The sequence below is a fragment of the Canis lupus genome, chromosome 17 (genome assembly GCF_011100685.1).
Source record: "Canis lupus familiaris isolate Mischka breed German Shepherd chromosome 17, alternate assembly UU_Cfam_GSD_1.0, whole genome shotgun sequence".
Lineage (NCBI taxonomy): Eukaryota > Metazoa > Chordata > Mammalia > Carnivora > Canidae > Canis > Canis lupus.
The window spans coordinates 57,079,960-57,100,066 of NC_049238.1; the positions used below are offsets into that span (position 1 = coordinate 57,079,960).

The following is a 20,107-nucleotide window of genomic DNA, read 5'->3' on the forward strand; positions in this document are numbered from 1 at the left end:
TCCTCCCGCCTCACACTGCTCCTGCTCAAACTCCTTAACTGGCTCCTCCTCCTCTAAATGTTATATATATATAACCTCTAATGTTATGTCTGTCCCAGGATTTAGCCCTGAGGCTTTTCCTTTTATCCGTAAATACTCTCACCCTATATTTCATCTAATCCTGTGACTTTAAAAATTATTGTGTGCTTCCATTTCCCAAACTTACCTCTCTAGATGGCATAAGAAGTATAATTGTCCTAAAGTGATCCAGGAGTTTAGCAAGGTAGCCAAGAAGAGGGATCCACTCTTCCCAGTATCACAGACTACAACCTGAATGGCTCCCTATGGAACCAGTGGCTTTCTTCCCCAAAAAGAGGGAAATACATCTCATGAGCTCCACTGACTCCAGGTGTTGGGAAATTGATTTTTCCTTACAACTTTTATAAACATCCGGCCCTCCAAACCCAGACTGTCTGGGACCAACATCATGTGTTTTTCTTCACTGATAAAGCTGCTCTCTGTGTTTGTGTGATACAAACATAGAATAATAGAGGCTAGTGTCCCTACACTGGAATGCAGACTCACACTGTGCACTACTTACACATCAGTGTAGAATGGAAGGATGGAGAAATCATGCCTTCTATTTCTTTGCCAACCCTTGGCCTTTGTGAGTTTTCCTAATACAGTATATTAATTAGCCCATGCTATGGCATATTGGGGAATTCTTCTCAAACTCTGATGTCAACTGGCAGTGACCCAGAGAGGCCACACTTTATAAAATGTGCCCTGATCTTCCCTGAGCACTTAGACTCTCCAGCTGTCCCAGCACCATTTGCTTTAAAAAAAAAATCATTTTCCCCTGTTGAATTTTTCTTGGCACCTTTATCAAAATCAATTGGCCATACAAATATAAACTGTTAAGTCACACCACATGCAAAAATTCCCTCAAAATGGATCATAGATCTAAATGTCAAGGCTAAAACTATACACCTCTTGGAAGAAAACATAGGTGAAAATCTTTATGACCTTGGGTTGGACAAAAACATGAGTGATAAAAGAAAAACATGTTTTTAAAAGATTTATTGATTTTAGAGAGAAGGAGTGCATGTGAGAGCAGGGGGAAGGGTACAGAGAGAGAATCTTCAGGTAGACTCTCTGCTGAACGTGACCCAGTGCAGGGCTTGATCTCATGACTCAGGAGATCATGACCTCAGGCAGAACAAAGTCCCACACTTAATCAACTGAGCCATCCAGTCACCCTCAAAGAAAAGAATTTTTAAGTGGGATTTCATAAAAATTAAAAATGTTTGTGTTTCAAAAGACGTTACTAAGAAAACGAAAAGCCACAGACTGGACAAAATGTTTCTGTGGAAATCAATTTTTAAAATTTCATTTAGGATGGAGTCAGTAGACCAGTAGAGGGAGCTTTTATGCCCAAACACTCATTGTCAATTGCAGACCCAACAGGAGATGCAGGTAGATACCACTTTACTACCCCCAAAGGCTTTCCTCCTCCGCCGGTCAATGAGACTTTCGCAGCCCAATCAATGAAAAGTTATTATACTTCAAAATGGTGGTTCACTCCAATGGACTTTCTGTTTATAAAGCATCCCAGCTTCCCTTTTTCCTCTATAAGAAAGTGTTCCTCCTATTCTTTGTTCTGTGCAAGTGGATTTTATGGCATGTAAATTATATCTCAATAAAGATGTTTGGGAAAAAAAAGAAACGTGATATGTAGCCCTATCTGCCTTGCCTTTCATTTATTTCTCATTTTCTATAGAACCTAGTTATTGGTTCCACTCAGAGACTCTAAACTCTTGTTCTATTGGCTCTTTGGCTGAAAGTGATTCCCAGGCAGACAGTAGTTGAATTCTGCCAGCCTCCAACATTCCCAACACCTAGGGGAATGAATACCCCAGTCCTGAAGGGGGTAGGGGATGTGTGTGGTTCACTTCAGCATTACTCTAGCAGGCAAAGCTGTGTGATGCACCTTGGTGGCCTCAGGTAGGGCTTCACAGGTTTCAGCAAGACCAAGGCCCTTTAGCTAGTGTGACAGCTTCAGAGAACAAGCCACTATAACTCAATGACTACGGTCAAACTTCTCCAGGCAAGTGTGTTTGCAGCACAAGGAGTCGGGTGTTAAGTGGGAAGAGGAGAATGTCCACAACACAAGGAGAAAGAGAGACCCAGGGGAGGGTGTCAAACCCAATCTTTGTAGGGCATTTTTCCCAAGAACTAAAGAAAACATCCTTTTCGAGTGCATATGGTGTTTTCACCAGGACCATATGCTGGACTTCAAAACAAGTCTCTGTAAATATCTAAGAGTCAAAATCATACAGAGTATATGCTCTGACCACAAAAGTATTGAATTAGAAGTCAATAACAACAAGATATTTAGAAAATCCCCAATTTTAGAAATTGAACAATATACTTTGGAAAAACATGTTAAAGAGGAAATCACAGGTAAATTAGAAAATATTTTTACCCTGAATGATGGTAAAAGTCCGATACAACAAAATTGTTGGATGTGGCTAACCTACTGCTTAGAGAGGCATTTACAGCTCGAAGTGTCAATAGTCACAAAAGGAAAAGGGATAAAATCAATAACCTAAGGTTTAACTCTAAGAACCTTGAAAAGCAAGACCAGTTTGAACCCAAGGCAAATAAAAGAAGGCCAATAAGTAAAAGAAGCTGGTGAAAGAAAAAAGAGACAAGAGAAAAATACAACAGTAAATTTTTCTGTAATCCGCACAGAATCACATGGGTTCTATATTTAAATGTATATCTGGAACCATAAAGACTTTAGGAGAAAAAAATAGAAGAGCATCTATTGAAACTAAAAATCAGAAAATCATTGCTTCTAGGATAGATTGAGGGGTGGTGAAGAACTTTTTGAGGTGAAAGAAATGTTCTATATGTTGTCTGGGCGTCTGTAATCACAATATTATACATGATTGTCAAGGTTCATTGAATAACACTTAAGATCTGGATGTTTGAATGCATGTAAATCACACTTCATTTTTTTAAAGTAGGAAAAAGGCAATGTCTTGAGGAGCTTATGGTGGTAGTATTTGGGCACCTTTGGGGTACAGGCTTCGGAAGCATCCACAGCATCCTTAGTTCAGGATTCTGCTGAGAGTGATTTTGCAACCAAAATGTAGGTGAGTGCAAATGTCCATAAGATCCACTGTGGCCACAACTACACATTCCTATTCTCATTATCCAAGCCATAGAACTAAACAGTTATCACCAGAGAGCTTCTCTTCAATGCTTATCTTCTTCCACAAATCCAGAGCTCTCCAAGGGAATATCAAAATTGAGGTTCTGTATATATGGGTTTGGAAAGAAAGTCACTTCCCATAGAACTTGATGACTGGAGCTGTCACCAGTGCAAATGTGTACACCTTGCAAGACAGTAACATTTCAAATGGCACTCCAAAAAAGGAGATCATGGATTATATATTGGTTTCCCCACCCCCAAAGTATTTATTTTACAAGGCAAAATTGCACATCATGCTGGCAGATTTTTTCTTTTCATTTAAATCCACAGATTATGGATCCCAGACAGCTGGCACTGACTGCCGGATGTCTTGTTGCAGGGAGAACCAAGCTGTTATCACATTGTGGCCCTGAAACTTGCTTCCTGTGCTTTGGAGGAATGAAAGATATGTTAAAGGTCACCACTTTTGAGGGAGGAGGGAACCTGGAGAAGGCGTGAGCAATGAGTATGTGGTAAGAGTTCAAGGTGAAGAGGCTGAGCCAGAAACAAGAGTGCATAAAACTCCAGTCCTGCCTTCAGGAGATAAGGAGACCAGAACCTCAGCTCTTTCAGCTAGCTTCTGACAATCTAACAGGTTAGAGCATTCTCGTTTTCTTTCAATTATTCCCGGGCATTCAAGTTTTGCAAAGTAGAGGGGAGGGAACAAAATGGTTTTTGTAAGCCTGCAACCACTTGACCTCTCTTTCTGGCTTTCTTCAGGGTCACCCTGTAATCTAATTTGCTCTCCAGTTTTTCTGGTTCCTGGAGAGTACTTCTTGGGACCCAGATTTGACCATGGCTGGATGGAGCTGCCTTGTGACAGGTGCAGGAGGGTTTCTGGGTCAGCGGATTGTTCACTTGTTGGCAGAGGAGAAGGAGCTGCAGGAGATCCGGGCACTGGACAAAGCTTTCAGACCAGAACTGCTGGAGGAATTTTCTAGTAAGTGAAATTGAGTTCATGGATGGGTAGCTCCATCTTAACCCCTGTACAGGTATGGGGAAAGGAATTCTTGTCTAGCAAATCAAGAAAAATTGTAGCCAAATCAAGTCTAATCCCAAGTCCAAAGTCATCAGAAAGGAAATCACAGGTCGTGTAGTATAAGAGATACAGGACTGTCAAGAGACTGAGTCTCTGACCCTGATCCAGAACTATAGAGGATGACCTTAGGCCACCCATTTTGGCCTCTGGATCTCTTCTTCTCATTTATAAAATCATACATCTCTACCTTGTCAACAACTCTAATGTCCTGAAGATTGTGGACTTGGAAGTTGCTGTGCAACATCTGCAAAGGGCAAGCAAACACCATTAACCTGAAGACCCTACCAGTGGCTCCCTGCCTCTCTTGATTGCCCTGGTCTTTCTGTGGCTTCATTTAGCATCTCCAGTGAAGGTGAAACAAAAGAAAGTGAAGGTGAAGCTGTGTGTGTGTGTGTGTGTGTGTGTGTGTGTGTGTGTGTGTGTGAGAGAGAGAGAGAGAGAGAGAGAGAGAGAGATGGGGTGGGGGTGGTGGGAGGGAGATGGAGAGGGCACTGTACAGCATGGGAGGGAGCCAGAGACAGAATTTGAGGCTCTGGAGTGTGGATTCCTCATGTGGCGTCCCTGCACATCTCTTTTTCCTATTTGTCTCTATTCATCACCGTGAGAATAGTGGCTGTAGAGTCTGCTGTAGCAGCTCACTGCTCTGCTGTGTCCCCAGAATGCTATCCCTGGTGCAAATGCAAAAGTGAGATTTATAAAACCTGTTTCATCCCTGGATCCTCAAAACAACCCTGTAAAGAAGGTAGGAAAGGGATCTCACCCAACAGGACAATGAGGAAATTTGAGGAAATTGAGGTACACACAGGTAATGTGACGTGCTGAGGCCTTCCAGTTAATGAACTGTAGGGTTCAGAGTAGAGCTTCATCACAGATGTCTCAGTCATATGGCTCCAGGGCTGCCTCTTGGCAAAGTGAGTCTTCAGTCTCTCCCACTTCCCCTCTGTGTGACCCAAAGCAATCTTTGTCCCCCTCCCAACCCCTCTGGACTGAGTGTCAACATCAGGCCCCAGGGTGCCCAGAAGACTCCACCTCCCCACTGAGAGTCCCCTACTGCCTCCCACCCTCCAGGACTGCACCCATCACTCTTATCCTCTTTCCTGTACTCTGAATATCTCAAATGTCCTATTTTCTCTACCTTCTGCTTCAATGGTGTCTCTGATGAACACACATGAACACATATGAGCAACTTCATCTGTTTGTAATCCTTATGGCTCAAAATACTTACAGTCTGACAGTTGATGCTCACAAAAAGGCAATGTTCAACCTAGAAGAACAGTTCCCCAGTGTGACAAGTCAAGTGATGTCAGGGATGGATAGGGGCCTCTGTAAATATCACAGTGGAGAATCCTTTCAGTGGTCTTTCTGTGTAGGCACTGTGCTAAGTGTTCTTTGCATGTCAACTCATTTGCTCCTCATAACATCCCTGTGGAATAGGTAATGTTGTCCTCCTCTTCTTGATGAGAAAACAGGCGCAGAAAGGTGTCTTAGTCTGTCAAGGCTGCTGCAACAATATACCACAGGCTGGGTGGCTTAAACCCATCAGAAATTTTATTTATCACAGTTGTGGGGCATAGAAATCCAAGGGCAAAGCAGGGTCATGCTCTGGTGAGAGCTCTCTTTATCTAGTTCAGAGCCTGTGCCTTCTTTCTGTGTCCTCACATAGTGCAAGAGGTGAAGGATGTCTCTGGGATCTCTTTAATAAGAATACTGATCCCCTTCATGAAGGCTAAACCCTTATGACTTGATCACCTTCCAAAGGCCCTATCTCCTAACTCCATCACATTGGCATTAGGATTTCAACATTGAATCTAGGGGACATAAACACTCATACCATAGCAAAGGCTAACATGTTCAAGGTCTCACAGCTGAAAACTGGCAAAGCTGGACCTGAACCCAGAAGATCTAACTGCAGCGGCTGTGCTCTTAGCCACTAACTTGTCTGGTAGCTTCTCTTTGGGCTTCCTTACAATGCAGCCCACACCACATAAGCCACTGTATATTCAGGCTATGAAAAATCCTCATCAAGTCCGCAGAGCCTCAGAGAGGGAGGGAGCTATGCTTCCACTGCCAAGACACCAGCAGTGCCCTCTGCTGGTCTCTTTACACCCCTGCAAACTAATAGGTTGAGAGTCCTTTCCTCCCCTGGCTTTGGACTTCTCACTGCTCAGCAGATCAATTCCTCCCAGCCTGTCTGCTGAAGCCTGCAGCAAAGAAGAGACAGAAGAAAGGAGGGGAAAAGGCAGAGGTGGAGACAAAATCCGAGAAAATCCTACTGATTCCCAGCAGCTTTCCCCTACCTTTCTCCCATTTGGGGGCATTCTTGGAGTTGCCCAACAACGGGAAGGAGCCCAGGACAGAGCAAACTTGGCAGAGGCTTAGGGAAAGCAGATGGTTCTTCCAAGTTGTAGTCCAGGAAGGAAATTTCCCAGCCCTGAATTTTTCACTCTGAATTTCTCTCTCACTGTTCTCTGGCCTCCGATTTCAGTTAAATTGTCTTATCCTTTAAATACACAGACTTATCCTTAATCTGCCTCAGAAAATAAAAGCACTAGTCCTGCACTTGGGTGACAGGGGAGAGAGAACAAAGCTCCAAGGCAGGAGGCAGGTTTGGGTCTTCACTGGAAGTGTGACTTAGACCTGCCCTTTAACCTGTCTCTGCCTCAGCTTCTTTGCCTGTATAGCGGAAATCTGAATACCTATGTCATGAGATAGCTGTGAAAGAAAAACCAGAAAACTGTGAAAGGAGTGTGCAAAGTAGAAAGCACAAAATATGTGTAGGGTATTAATCCAAACTGTATGTAGCACCATGTTGAGTTCACAGGCTAGTTTGAGGCGATGGTGTGACTGGCAGTGCCACTTCCGGTGGATTTCAGAGGAGCTAAAGGTCCTAAGGCCCTTGGCTAGGTGGCCAGAATGTTAGTCCCTTGGTGGCTGACTCATTTTCAGCATTTTTTTATAATAAATTTATTTTTTATTGGTGTTCAACTTACCAACATACAGAATAACACCCAGTGCTCATCCCGTCAAGTGCCCCCCTCAGTGCCCGTCACTCATTTTCAGCATTACTCATTTCAGCATTACTCTCTGCTTTAGATGATATCTAATAAGGTTTTTTTTTTCAGTTAACCTCTCATTTGGGCCATCCCAAATTCCCTGTTACTGGCTCCACTATCCTTCTGGTCAGCTAAGCAGGAAATATCTGGGCTGACATGGACTCCTCCTCTTCCTCTCAGACTATCTCCAATAAGAACCAGGGCATGTGTGGGTAAGGTCTGCAAAGTTGAGCCTGTGTATCCCTGCCCTTCCCTCCTCCTGCTGTGGGAGGCCCGGTTCCATCCTCCTCCTCTGAACTTTGGTGCAGACATTCTGAGTAATCTCTCGATTGCTTTGCTTTCTCTTAGATGTACCACATGGACCCATTTTAGGCACTGCAGCCAGGGTTAGCTTCCTGCACCACAACTCTGTTTCTCTTCTTGTTCCAAATCCATACATGATTCCTCACTCCCTACAGAATTAAATTCAAATTCTTTCCTCTTATACCCATTCTTCATAATCACCCTATTATCCTTAATGAATTTTATGAACTTCTTATGAATGTCTTTAACAATTTTTATCCCAGGCATACTTGACTCCTCACTGTACAAATATAATTCTTCTCCTCCTCCTCCTCCTCTTCTTCTTCTTCTGAATAAAATGGAGTAGAAATGGATGTTTGCTCTTTCCCAATAAATGCTACACATACTGGTCTCTGTGTTTTTGTTTACTTGTTCCTTCCAAGGATTGGTCTCCCCACCCCCACCCTCCTCCCAGTGTACATGTCTTTGAAGATCTGGGTAAATGCCACTTTTATCAGGAAACTTCCAGATCCAGAAAGCCTTCCCATGACCTGACTTATGTTCACACAGAGCTCCAGAGCAAGACCAAGCTGACCATGGTGGAAGGAGACATTCTGGATGAGCAGTGCCTGAAGAGAGCCTGCCAGGGCACCTCAGTTGTCATTCACACCGCCTCTGTCATTGACGTCATGAATGTCATTCACCGAGAGACCATCATGAATGTCAATCTGAAGGGTATAGTATCCCAGGGAGGGATATGGAGTGAGGTGGGCAAATGAGGCTCAGAAAATAGAACAGGAATGGAGAAGCCCCCATCACTGAACACTGCTGAACCTGCTCCAGCTTTTTCTTATCACCACTGAGAGCTTCCCAGTGGCCTGGGAGTGAAGGGCCACAGCTCCCAGCCAGTTTCCCTCAGGCAGGACTTCTATGAGGGATCTCCAAGCATAATAAGAACATCTAGCACCTTCCCACTCACATCAAAGGAAGATTCCTCTCAAGAAACCAGCAAAGCTAGCTCACAGCAGTCTGACAGGACAGAATTACCCAGGACATGCCTTTCCATGATATCTTCTTAATGATAATAGCTTCCCTTTATCCATAAGAGTACTTCTTCAGCTCACTGCTGGCTTTGCTATTAAAGGATACTTTAGGGGATCCCTGGGTGGCTCAGTGGTTTGGCGCCTGTCTTTGGCCCAGGGCGCAATCCTGGAGTCCCGGGATCGAGTTCCACGTCAGGCTCCCTGCATGGAGCCTGCTTCTCCTTCTGCCTGTCTCTCTCTCTCTCTCTCTCTCTCTCTCTCTGTCTATAATAAATAAATAAAATATTTTTTTAAAAAAAAGGGTACTTTATAGCTAGGTGCCCAAGGTACACCGTCCTTAGAGCCTCATCCATAAATGCCTGGTGGCTCTTTCTGGATTGCGGCTTTTCAATCTACTTTAAATCTAGACACATTCATTTAATGGATTAGCTTAAATCCCTTATTAGCTAGGCAGGTAAAGTCATCCTTCTGAGCCCTGGAGGCCAGTCTCTCTAGGACCACAGAACCCCAACCCCCACTCCCATCTGGCTTCCATGACCCTGCTTTACAAAGTTAGTCATTAGTCTACTCAGAGGCTCCTTTTCTTTTCTTTTCTTTTCTTCTCTTTTCTTTTCTTTTCTTCTTTTCTTTTCTTTTCTTTTCTCTTCTTCTTTCCTTTTCTTTCTTTTCTTTTCTTTCTTTCTTTTCTTCACTTTCCTTTTCTTTTCTTTAAGATTTTATTTAAATCTTTAAAATATCTCATGAGACACACACACAGAGGCAGAGACACAGGCAGAGGGAGAAGCAGGCTCCATGCAGGAAGCCCGATGTGGGATTGGATCCTGGGACTCTGGGATCAGGCCCTGAGCCAAAGGCAGATGCTCAACTGCTGAGCCACCCAGGCATCCCAGAGGCTCCCTTTCTGAAGCAACTCATTGCTTCAGGGTCTCCAGGCTAACGTAGCACCATCTCAAAAAAGACCCTTTCTAGCTTCTGCTTAGCCATACCCTCACCACTCCCACACTTCAAGGAGGGTACTAGATTAACCAAATTTTCCATTTTGGCCGCTTGGCTAATTCCTGCTCTCCTGGACCCCCAACAACAGGGGATTTGACATCGCTGAGAAGTGTTAGAGCCATCAGTTAATTAAAACTAATGTCATTTCCAGGTTTCGAAGATACTTCAAATAATGATAATTTCCGCCTCTGCAGGAAAATTAACGCCAAATATTCTCAGCCTCTAGATTTGGTATTTTTTTTAACGAGGCTGTCTCTCCCGAAAATCAAATTGCACAAAACCTTTAAAAGGGATTTTTTAAGAGAGAGAGAGAGAGAGAGAGAGAAAAATAAAAACAATGTTTTGCCGGGGTTATTCTTTCTTTCTTACTGGGAAGGCGCTTTGCATTACCTCCCAGAGCTGGGATTCTGCGAGATCCTCCCGTTATTGGTGTTAACCACCAGAGGGCACACTCCTCCTCCGGGTTCTCCCCCAAACTCCCACCTAGAAGGCCAGAGCCAGGCTCCAGAATACTAACTAAAAGGAAGGTTTGTCACCCCCACTTTTCAGAGCTGGGTAAAAGGAGTAACAGCCAGAATTAGGAGTGGTCTTTGTAGGGAACGCTCAATCAAGACTAGGTAAAATTCCAGTCCATATTCTGAGAGTATGACCTCCGAATTTTTTTTTTTTATTTAAAATAACCTGTTTTTAATGAGGTGGTAGGGATAAGTGATAATTTTTTAATCTCTCCACTCAGCAAGATATGAAATTGCAACCCTCTGTCCTTTTCCAAAATTAAAAATATACACACAAGTCCAGGAAATCTGAAAGCCTAGAAATTCTTGCTTTCTAGAACTCAGATGTCGATTTCTTCTCATTTTTGCATTTTTCCCATGGCTATTGCATAGTCAGATCTTAGCTGGAGACACAGAGGAATGCACTTCTGATCTGCAGTAACCACCTCACTGAAGGGGGAAGGGGTGGACATGGCCTGTGGGCATGGTTGGCCCCTTGGGTTATTTGTTGACACTGACAGTGTGCTCCTCATGGGCAGGTACTCAGCTCCTGTTGGAAGCCTGTGCCCAGGCTAGTGTGCCGATCTTCATCTATACCAGCACCATAGAGGTGGCTGGGCCCAACTCCTACAGGGACATCATCCAGAATGCCCACGAAGAAGAGCATCTTGAATCAACATGGTCTGCTCCCTACCCATACAGCAAAAAGCTTGCAGAGAAGGCTGTGCTAGCTGCTAATGGGTGGGCTCTTAAAAATGGTGGCACTTTGCATACTTGTGCTTTAAGGCCCATGTATATCTATGGGGAAGGAAGCATATTCCTTTATAACTATATATACAAAGCTCTGAGGAACAATGGCATCCTGACACATCACAGCAAGTTCTCCATAGTCAACCCCGTCTATGTTGGCAATGTGGCCTGGGCTCACATTCTGGCCTTGAGGGCCCTACAGGACCCCAAGAAGGCCCCAAGTGTCCAAGGACAGTTCTATTACATTTCAGATGACACTCCTCATCAAAGCTATGATGACCTCAATTACAATTTGAGCAAGGAATGGGGCTTCTCCCTTGATTCCAGAATGAGCCTTCCCATATCTCTGGAATACTGGCTTGCCTTCCTGCTGGAAATAGTGAGCTTCCTGCTCAGTCCGATTTATAAATATCAACCCCCTTTCAACCGCCACATGGTGACTTTGTCAAATAGCATATTTACCTTCTCTTATAAGAAAGCTCAGCGAGATCTGGGGTATAAGCCACTCTTCAGCTGGGAGGAAGCCAAGCAGAAGACCACGGAGTGGATTGGTTCGCTGGTGAAACAGCACAAGGAGACCCTAAAAACAAAGACTCACTGATCTGAGGATGGCAAGGATGTAGACCTAGATGTTGTTGGCAGAAGTCTATCAAGCTCATCCCCTCTGGTTTCATACAGAAAGAAACAAGGGCACAAGCCCAGGTCCTACTGTGTTCCTTTTCCAAGATGTCCACCTTCCTATTTTTCTCCTACTACCAGGAACATTCTCAGCCCCTGGCCCACCTGGAAGTTTTCTGTCTTCCCCACACTCCATAGGACATACAAGGAGATTTGCTGTAGCTGCTGGTACGAAAGCTGCAGCTGCTGGTCCTGAGCTATTCGGGCCTCTTTCTTGTAGAGTTTTGCCTATGAGCTCCATTTCCTTTGTCATGTGCAAAGCATTTCTTATCTTTTACAAATTCTTATTCCCGCATACAGCTCAAGGAAAAGAGTAATAAATGTTTTAATGCCTAATCTGGAGGATGCTGTGGTTGATGTGAACACATACCTTCCTCCTTTCCCCATCCAGTTCTAGGAATCATTATTTCCTATTTAGAAAAGCAGTGTGGAATGGAGGTGGACAGAAGTGTCTGGAAAGGGGATCACGACTAAGCACCTGCTATGTTTCAGGCAAATATCACTTCATTTAACCCTCTCCAGAAACCTCTGAGGTAGGGATTATCACTGCCTTTTATTGATAGGAAACTTGATCATCAGTTGCCACTAACTGCTAAGTGACCAGGACATTTAGCCCAGGTAGACTGAATTGAAAGCCCCTATCCTTGCACCGAATCTTGCAGCTGGAACTGCCTAAATTTACAACACAATGGGGGTGGGACAGAGGGGTTTGTCAGCAGTGCAAGACAGCACCAGCGTGTGGTGGTGTGCTGCTCCTTGGGAGAGCCTGGGTCACCTCCTTCTGGGTCACCTCCAGCCCTGTGCCGGAGACTCCCTAGGACCCAGGAGAACCCCTGAGGGGCATCTGGGAGGGTCTGCAAGCCCTTGCAAGATGACCTGGGCAGGGGAAGGAGATGCAGAGATGTAACCAGCCTTTACTGCCAAAGCCAGGGTCCTTAAAAGGCCCCTGGGACACACCTGGGCCACCCTGGCAATCCACAGCCTGTATTTAACCTTTCAAAACACACAATGAAACCACACCATGGAAAGTAAAGGGGACAAGTATGAACCCCCCTAAAACTTTGGCTCCTACCCAGTGCAAGAGGTAAAGGTCTACTACCCCACACCCTCAGAATCAACTCCTCCCTACTCTTTCCTCCTCTCCCCAACTCTCCCTGACACTGCCTGCTGGGATGAAGCTTTATCCCTCTATTTCCTTAGCCTCTGTCCTTTCCTTTCCCCTTCATCATTGGCCTGTGGTCCTTCTCTGTCCCCCTCAGGAGAGGAGGTCAACCGAGGCAGGTTTAGGGACTTAAAGGATGACATAGTCATCAACTGAACAGAGGACCAAGAAGAGTCAAAAGAAACAGTGCCAGGGCTGGCAAAGACTGTGTGGCCTGAAGTGGGTGAGGAGGTGGTAGTGGGGCTCAGAGTGTGGGAGGTGATAGCTGTCTGTCTCCAGACCAGGCTATTGCCTGCCTTTATGAACCTGAGCCATGGCCAGAGTCACACCTAACATTCCCATGGCTTCTTTCTCACCCAGTTCAAATTGAACTGAATTATGAATTCAGTTCAATTTGATTCCCACAAAGGAGATATTTAGGCTTTCATTCTAAGGAGAAAGGGGGAAAGAAAACATTCCCCTCCCCTTCCCTCCCCCTGTCCTTCTGTCTCCTTTTTCTCCTTTCCCTCCCCTTCCTCTCCCTTCCTTCCTCTCCCTCCCACTTCCCTCTCCCATCCCGCTCTTCCCCTTCCCTCCTCTCCTCCTTTCCTTTGCCCTCCCCTCTCCCTTTACCCCTTTCTCCTCCCTTTTCTCTCCTGCCCCCCCCCCCCCCCCCCCCCCCCCCCCCGCTCCCAGGTGCAGCACAGAGTCCAGTGAATGAGTGAATGAAAGAAAGAAAGAAAGCACATGTAAGTGCTCAGCCATCCGGTAAGCCATAAGGGTGAGTCCAGGGAATGGAGCTCACCTGATGCTGGGGGTGGGGGGGACCCCACAGAGCAGGGGGGCCTCAGCAAGGCCTTTAAGGGCAGAAGGGCGTTGAGTTGGAAAGTGAGGTGGTCCAGGCAGGTGAGGGATCTGAGCAGTGGTGGGAAGGAGAGGGTGAAGTGTGGAGGTGAGAGAGAAGGAGGCTGAAGGGGAGTGAGGAGACTGGCCTGTCAGGAGGGAAGGATTTACCCGAGGGGGGATTAGATAGCCTAGGGTGTCAAATGGGACAATGAGGCTGGCCTCAGGGCCAAGGTGGAAGTGGAGCAGGCAGGCAGGTGAATGGCTGAGTGAAGGGCCCCCAGAAAGGTGGCAGGAGGCCTGAAGGGTTGAGAAGGGGTGAGGTGGACAGGAAGGCCAGCAGGACCAGCTGTTGTAGAAACCCAGAGATCTTGCCTTTCACCCTGCATACAGAATTCTCAATTTCTTTATCAACATGCAGACGAACAGCAATAACACAAACGGGCCTCACAATTTTCCCTCTCATTGGGAAGTCAAAATATCCAAGAAAGAGCTGAAGTAGGAGACAAGGGCAACATACCTCTGGGGTGAGGATGGGCTTCCTCACCCGGGGCATCCTGACAGCTCCAGGCAGCCTGGCCCATCCTGAAGTTGATGAAGTTATCGGGGCAGGTCATAGAAGTGATGTAACCATCGATTGACCCTCAAGCTCGGCCAGGGCTCTCCAAGGCCTCTCATCCCCTCCCCTGTCCTTGGAATGCGGGCCCTGCTTACCTTTCCCATTCCCAGAGGCTACTCCAAAGGACTCAGCCTTGAGATAATGATGTAGTCTTGAGAACACCTGCATGGTATATGTGACCCAACCCAGTGAAGGCCTCTTTATAAACTTTTAAGAACTGGCAGGGAGGTGCAAGGATCCATTCCTCTTGGAACCACCCAAGACAAGCCTTATAAGTAGGTTCCCTTTGCTTATTACAACTGTCACCTACTAACCGGAGTGGCCTCTTGGGTCTCTCCCTGCCCTCCCATGGTAGGAACTGGTTTCAGATTATACTCTGACACCCAGGAAGCTCACTTGAGGATGGTGAGCCAATCTGTATCACAGTTCATGTGAATATTCATGCTTTTTCCTGAAGATATTTCAATGTGTGCAATTACCAAGTGCTGGGCCAGATCCTCCAGGGCGAGGGTGTTATGTAACATATGATATTACTTTATTAAAATCTAAAAGAAATCTGAACTTCAAAACACATCTACCCTTTGAGTTTTGAACAAAAGATCATGGACCGCTGGTGGCAGAATGATGTGCCAGGTATTGCTTTACACACTTTATAGAATAATCCTTGGACACTCAAGAGCAGGTACTCCTATTACCCTAATTTGACATCTGAGGAAATGGAAATACAGAGAAGAATTTACTCGCGGTCATCCAGCGAGTTAGTGGTTCAGATCTAGGAATAAAAGAAGCTTTTTGACTTCAAGGGGCCTGCATGAAGATGTCAAACTCACACACCTGCGGGAGCCAGTCACTTGTGTTATAAGTGAGATGGGCTAGAGCCCAGAGGCCTTGGGGAGTGGTGGAGACTGTGGTGTGCAAGACACCACACTCTGCTCCTGGGAGGCGGCAGCTGCAGAGCCCTGGCTGATTCAAGCCTGGGATGCACCCCGAGTCACCAGATCTTTTGACTCCCAAGGAAACCAAAACCTTCCTGAATTTATGTGAAGTCTCTTGATTGCTAAATATTGGCACCTAACTCTAAATTTTGAAAACAGTGTGAAGATCAGCTCTGGGAATGTGTGGGCTAGTGCTGCAATCATATGTGTAATATTTTATCTCTTAAAAGAGTGGTAGCACAAGGTGCTCATTCTTGGTGATAGGTCCTGAGTATATATTACAGTATATTCTGTACTTTTCTGTATGTTTGATGTTGGTTGTAATTTTTTGAATAAATTAATTTTGTTTTTTTTAAGATTTTATTTATTCATGAGAGACACAGAGAGAGACAGAGACACAGGCAGAGAGAGAAGCAGACTCCATGCCGGGAGCCCAACGTGGGACTCAATCCTGGGATTCCAGGATCATGCCCTGAGCCAAAGGCAGATGTTCAACCCCTGAGCCACCCAGGCATCCCTAATTTTGATTTTTTAAAAAAAGAGTGAAAACTAATGAAAAAGGTCTGTGGGCTAGATCCCACAACTAAGGCTTCCAGTGTTCCATCTTTGTTCCCAGGCTAGTGGGGGTGGTAAAATGTGAGACCTGGCAGGCACAATATACAGTAAAGTGTACAAAGGCCATTAGAAAGGCAGTGTGCCTCTGGAGGATCCCATCGGGGTAGGAGACTCAATAAAGCATTTGCATTTGGGCTGAATATTGAAAGATGGGTAGGATTTCAACAGGTTGCAATGGGAGGCAATGTATGACCCCACCAGGCAGAGGTGAGGAAGTCGGTGAAGATGGAGAGGTGGGAAAGGGGGAGTCCTTTTCAGGCAGTGTAGACAGACCAGAGAGCATAGATGCAGGGGAGAATGGAAGACACATCTGGAAAGATATGATGGAAAAAGACCAGGGTCACCTTGGGTCACCTCTAGGAGATACTTTGCCTCCTTCCTTCTTTCCCCTCAGAGCACAAGTTCAGTTCCCCTTCTAAAGAAGGTTTAACATTTAGCTAATTTACAAATGTAATATATCCCACCTTCCATGGAAAATTATCCTGGACAAAGAGCATGTCTCCATGACCCCACTAGTAATGAATATTAAGAGTCAGGCTGAAGAACTTGGAAATTATTCAATGTGCACTGTGAAACCTGTCCCTGGAAGATTACTTTGGCACCAGTATGTAGGATGGATTAGAAGAGATTAAGAAGATACTTCAAGAACCTCAGCAAGAAATAAAGGCTTGATTTATGTAGTGTTAACACAATGGGATGCAAAGGGCAACTGGGGCTAGCCTGAGGCAGAATGGATACTATGAGTAGGGTCACAGCACCCCGATGCACCTACTCTCTCAAGCCAGAAACCTGGAAGTCCTTTGTCCACTCTCCCTCCAGCCTATCAACCCGTTCTATCCACTTCACCTCCAAAGTGCCTGGTGAGTGTGACACAGCCTGATTCAGGCTGTCTTTGTCTCTTGCCAGGCCCTCCCTGCCTCAGAGAGTCACCCATGAAATCTTCTCTCATCCTTGTTGCCAGAATTGTCCACCCAACATCTAATCTGACCAGGTCACCCCCTACCTAAAAACTATCCAGGACCCTTAGGATAGCCCTGAGTATCTTAGAATAACAGATAAAGCCCTTCAAGGTCTAGCCCCTGCCTGTCCACCTCTCTGGACTAAATTGTCACCAATTCCTGCCCTATCTCCAGATTCCCCAACCTTATGCTCTAATGATAGGCCAGGGTTTGGTACTTCCTGCAAACATTATGCTTTTATGTATTCCTGTGCTAAAGTAGTGTCCCTCCTGCCCAGACCTTGTCCATCGCTCCTGCCAGCACACCCTTCCCAAGTACTTATTCACCATCCAAAGCTTCCATTTTAACATCTGTGCCCCTTGCGCCTATCTAAATGCAAGTAACTATTTATACTCTGCCCTCCTCCACAATACTGTCTTTGAGGGCAGCAACTCACCATTTCATCTCTGTGTCCCTAGCACCTGGGCCTGTGCCTGACACAAAGCAGGCACACAGATGGACAGTGGACTGACAAGTGGATGGATGAGTGGTTGAGTGGATAGACGGATTGATGGATAGATAGGCAGACAAAATACAAACAAACTGAATTGCTGAGATGGGGAGGGAAGGGAATCAGGGAAGCAGAAGAAATAATTTAAAGATAATGTCAAGAAATCAATGAACCTGAAGAAGCTGGGAGTGTGAGGAAGAAAGAGGAGTGGTCCATCTGCACTGTATGAAGAGTAAGTGAAAGAAATGGGAGAGTGAAAGACATTTATGAAGGCAGAACATAACTGGTAAGATTTTTAAAGAGACTGGAAATCAGATGTACAATATGAAACAGTGTAATGCCCAGAGAGTTTTTATACTACAAAAATAAGGACATTTTATTTTTAAAAACTGAATTCAGAAGAAAATCTCATCAGAAAGAGAAAAGAAAGAAAGAAAGAAAGAAAGAAAGAAAGAAAGAAAGAAAGAAAGAAAGAAAGAGAAAGAAAGAAAGAAAGAAGAGAGAAAAGAGAAGGAGGAGGAGGAGGAGAAGAAGAAAATCTTCCATTCCTTAAGTGATTAAAGTGGTGACTTAACAGTGCTTCTTAAAGCATCAAGGGACTCTGAAGGAAGTTTGCAGGGAGTCATCCTTTATCATGGGATCCCACACAAGGTTAAGGAGCAGGGACAGGAGCTGGAGTTTCGAGGCATGAAAGAGGTTCATTATGATGGAGTGGAGGCGGGGAGGACTAACAAAAAGTGGGTTGGCCACTCTCTCCCCAGGGGCAGGGGACCCTGGGGTCAATTGCAAACTTTGGAACAGTCACCAGTCTGTTCTAGAAATCTGAAGCTCCCCGCTAATTAAGAGTGCAGTCTTTCCTTGAGAAACGGAAGAACCTACACAAGCAAAGTCAGCCTTTCTTCCAAAATAGGTGTTGGCGACAGTGGGTGGGCACGTGGGCTGCTGGCCCTGTCATCATCTTAGCATGGACCCTGGCCTTATTGAGGTAGGAATGAGGTAGGAATATCCTTTTCATGCACCAGGATCTAAATTCTCCTTGCACCAGCTGGAGTCTGTAACGTCACTAGTTCAATTATGAGCAGGGTGGCTTCAAGGGCATGTGGCTTGTGTAGTTACAAGGGCCCTATGCGTAGCTTACCCTCCGCCATGGGGCCCCACATTTGATTTTGCACCAAGCCTTGGAAATTAAACAGCTAGTCCTCATTATGAGAATTTATTTCATCAGTAGACAGAACAACTCCCTCCTAATCAACAGGTCAACAGGGGAGGTTCCTTGTTCCCTCCAGGACCCGTCAAAGTGTTTGTGGAGTTCAAATTCTAGAGCTAAAATAGACTCTAGAGACTCCAGCTTTTAGCTAAGGGCTCCTTCCCTTCCTCATTTCACAACTGAGGAAACTGAGGTGACTTTCACAAGGTCACCAATAAATCAGGAGCAGAGCCAGGCTAGAGTGCAGACCTCTCACTCCACCACTCAAGAACACACTAGAATCCCCATGGTAAGGAAAAGAGGGAAGTTTACAGCAGGGGCACCCGGAGCCAGGCAACATAGAGTTTGAGAAGCACAGCACATCCAGGGTGGGGGGATTTTTTTGTAGCTTCTGACACATCTTAAACCCCCACCTGAACACACTCCAGCCGCACCACACTTCCTCCATGGCCGCTCCTGCCTGCAACACATTCCTGTTTCCTGGCACCCTTCCCACAGCCAACTTGTCTTCATGCTTTAGTCTGTACCTCCCCTAGAAGGTCTCCAGTCTTCCAGGGAGGGTGAAGTGCGTCTCTCCACTAGGCACCTGGCACAGTCCAGGTGGTTGGTTATTAACTTGTCTGTCTCCCTAACTGGACTGTGGACTCTGGAAGGCACCACGAGGCCCCTCTGCTGACAACCTGCACACAGCTGTATTCCCACATCTGGCCCAGAGCAAGCACTCAGTCGATATTTAAGAAGTGAGGAAGGGAGATGATGTTCTTAAAGAGATTCTGGGAGCGCCTGGGTGGCTCAGTGGGTTAAGCAGCTGGCTCTTGATTTTTGGCTATGATCATGCTCTCAGGGTCCTGGGATTGAGTCCCACATTTGGCTCTGTGCTCAGTGGGGAGGCTGTTTGGGATTCTCTCTCCCTCTCCCTCTTGCCCTCCTCCTGTTCACACACTCTCTCTGTCTCTCTAAAATAAATAAATAAATCTGAAAAGAAAAAGAAAAGAGAAGAGAAAAGAAAAAAGAAAAGGAAGACTGGACCAGAATAAATGGAATTGTAGGGAGCAGAATAGAGGTTGTCCAAGTACGAGGTCTCCTAAGCAAGGCAAGGCTAGACTCTAAACCCACCTGTAACTGGTAGCCTTGTATTTGCTGCCCTGAGCTTGGCCTGAGAACACGACGCTCGGACTGAGTAGCAGAGGCACAGTCTCCTGGAGACCGAGAAGGTACAGAGCCAGGAGGTTGCCCTCCCAACGTATTTGCTAAAGAAAAAAAAAAAAATAGAGGTAAAAGAGAACATTTGGAAAGAGGGCAGAGGGCAGGGGGCAGAGGGCAGGCTTAACCCACACACTAGTTGACTGAGCCTTCTGTGGACCTACACAGCCCTCCTCAGCTGCTGGAATGCTGGTCTTGCAGGAGCAGACACATGCAGGCACTTCCCAGGACAGAGCAAGGGAGGGCTAGGCAGCGGGAAGACGAGGGCAAAAGACAAGAGACTATTATCTCTCTCTCTCTCTTTTTCTTTTATTCTCTCTCTTTAGAAGCTTCCATTTCTGCAAAGAAGAGTTAACACCTGGTTCTCTTTCAGTTTGGCCCTTTTCAACATTGTGCAACTCTCTTTACTCTCCTGGACCTGTTTCTTTACCTGCCATTTCTGTGGCCCATTTCTAAGGTCCATCGCAATGACACTGGGCAACCGTAAGGGGTCGCACCACCTCTGGCCCCACTATCCTTGTG

General features: G+C 45.7%; 1 protein-coding gene and 1 long non-coding RNA gene across 8 annotated transcripts in view; one reads left to right on the forward strand and one right to left on the reverse strand.

Annotated features, from left to right (window-relative positions):
- Nucleotides 1-1,059, reverse strand: part of LOC111090690 — a 119,283-nt gene extending 118,224 nt beyond the window's left edge. For 2 of the 7 annotated variants that reach the window (XR_005372673.1, XR_005372672.1), the window contains exon 1: nt 206-421. This is a non-coding gene — a long non-coding RNA (uncharacterized LOC111090690). Of the gene's footprint in view, nt 1-205 lie in introns of all 7 variants that reach the window. The other 5 variants (XR_005372671.1, XR_005372670.1, XR_005372668.1 and 2 more) reach the window with 5 other exon arrangements.
- Nucleotides 1,060-3,783: 2,724 nt separating this feature from the next.
- HSD3B2 (hydroxy-delta-5-steroid dehydrogenase, 3 beta- and steroid delta-isomerase 2) lies at nt 3,784-11,907 on the forward strand. The gene is given in 4 exon segments (NM_001010954.2): nt 3,784-3,833; nt 3,959-4,178; nt 8,183-8,347; nt 10,685-11,907. Coding segments are annotated over 3 exon segments (1,122 nt in total). The 5' UTR covers nt 3,784-3,833; nt 3,959-4,033; the 3' UTR covers nt 11,497-11,907.
- Nucleotides 11,908-20,107: the final 8,200 nt, after the last annotated feature.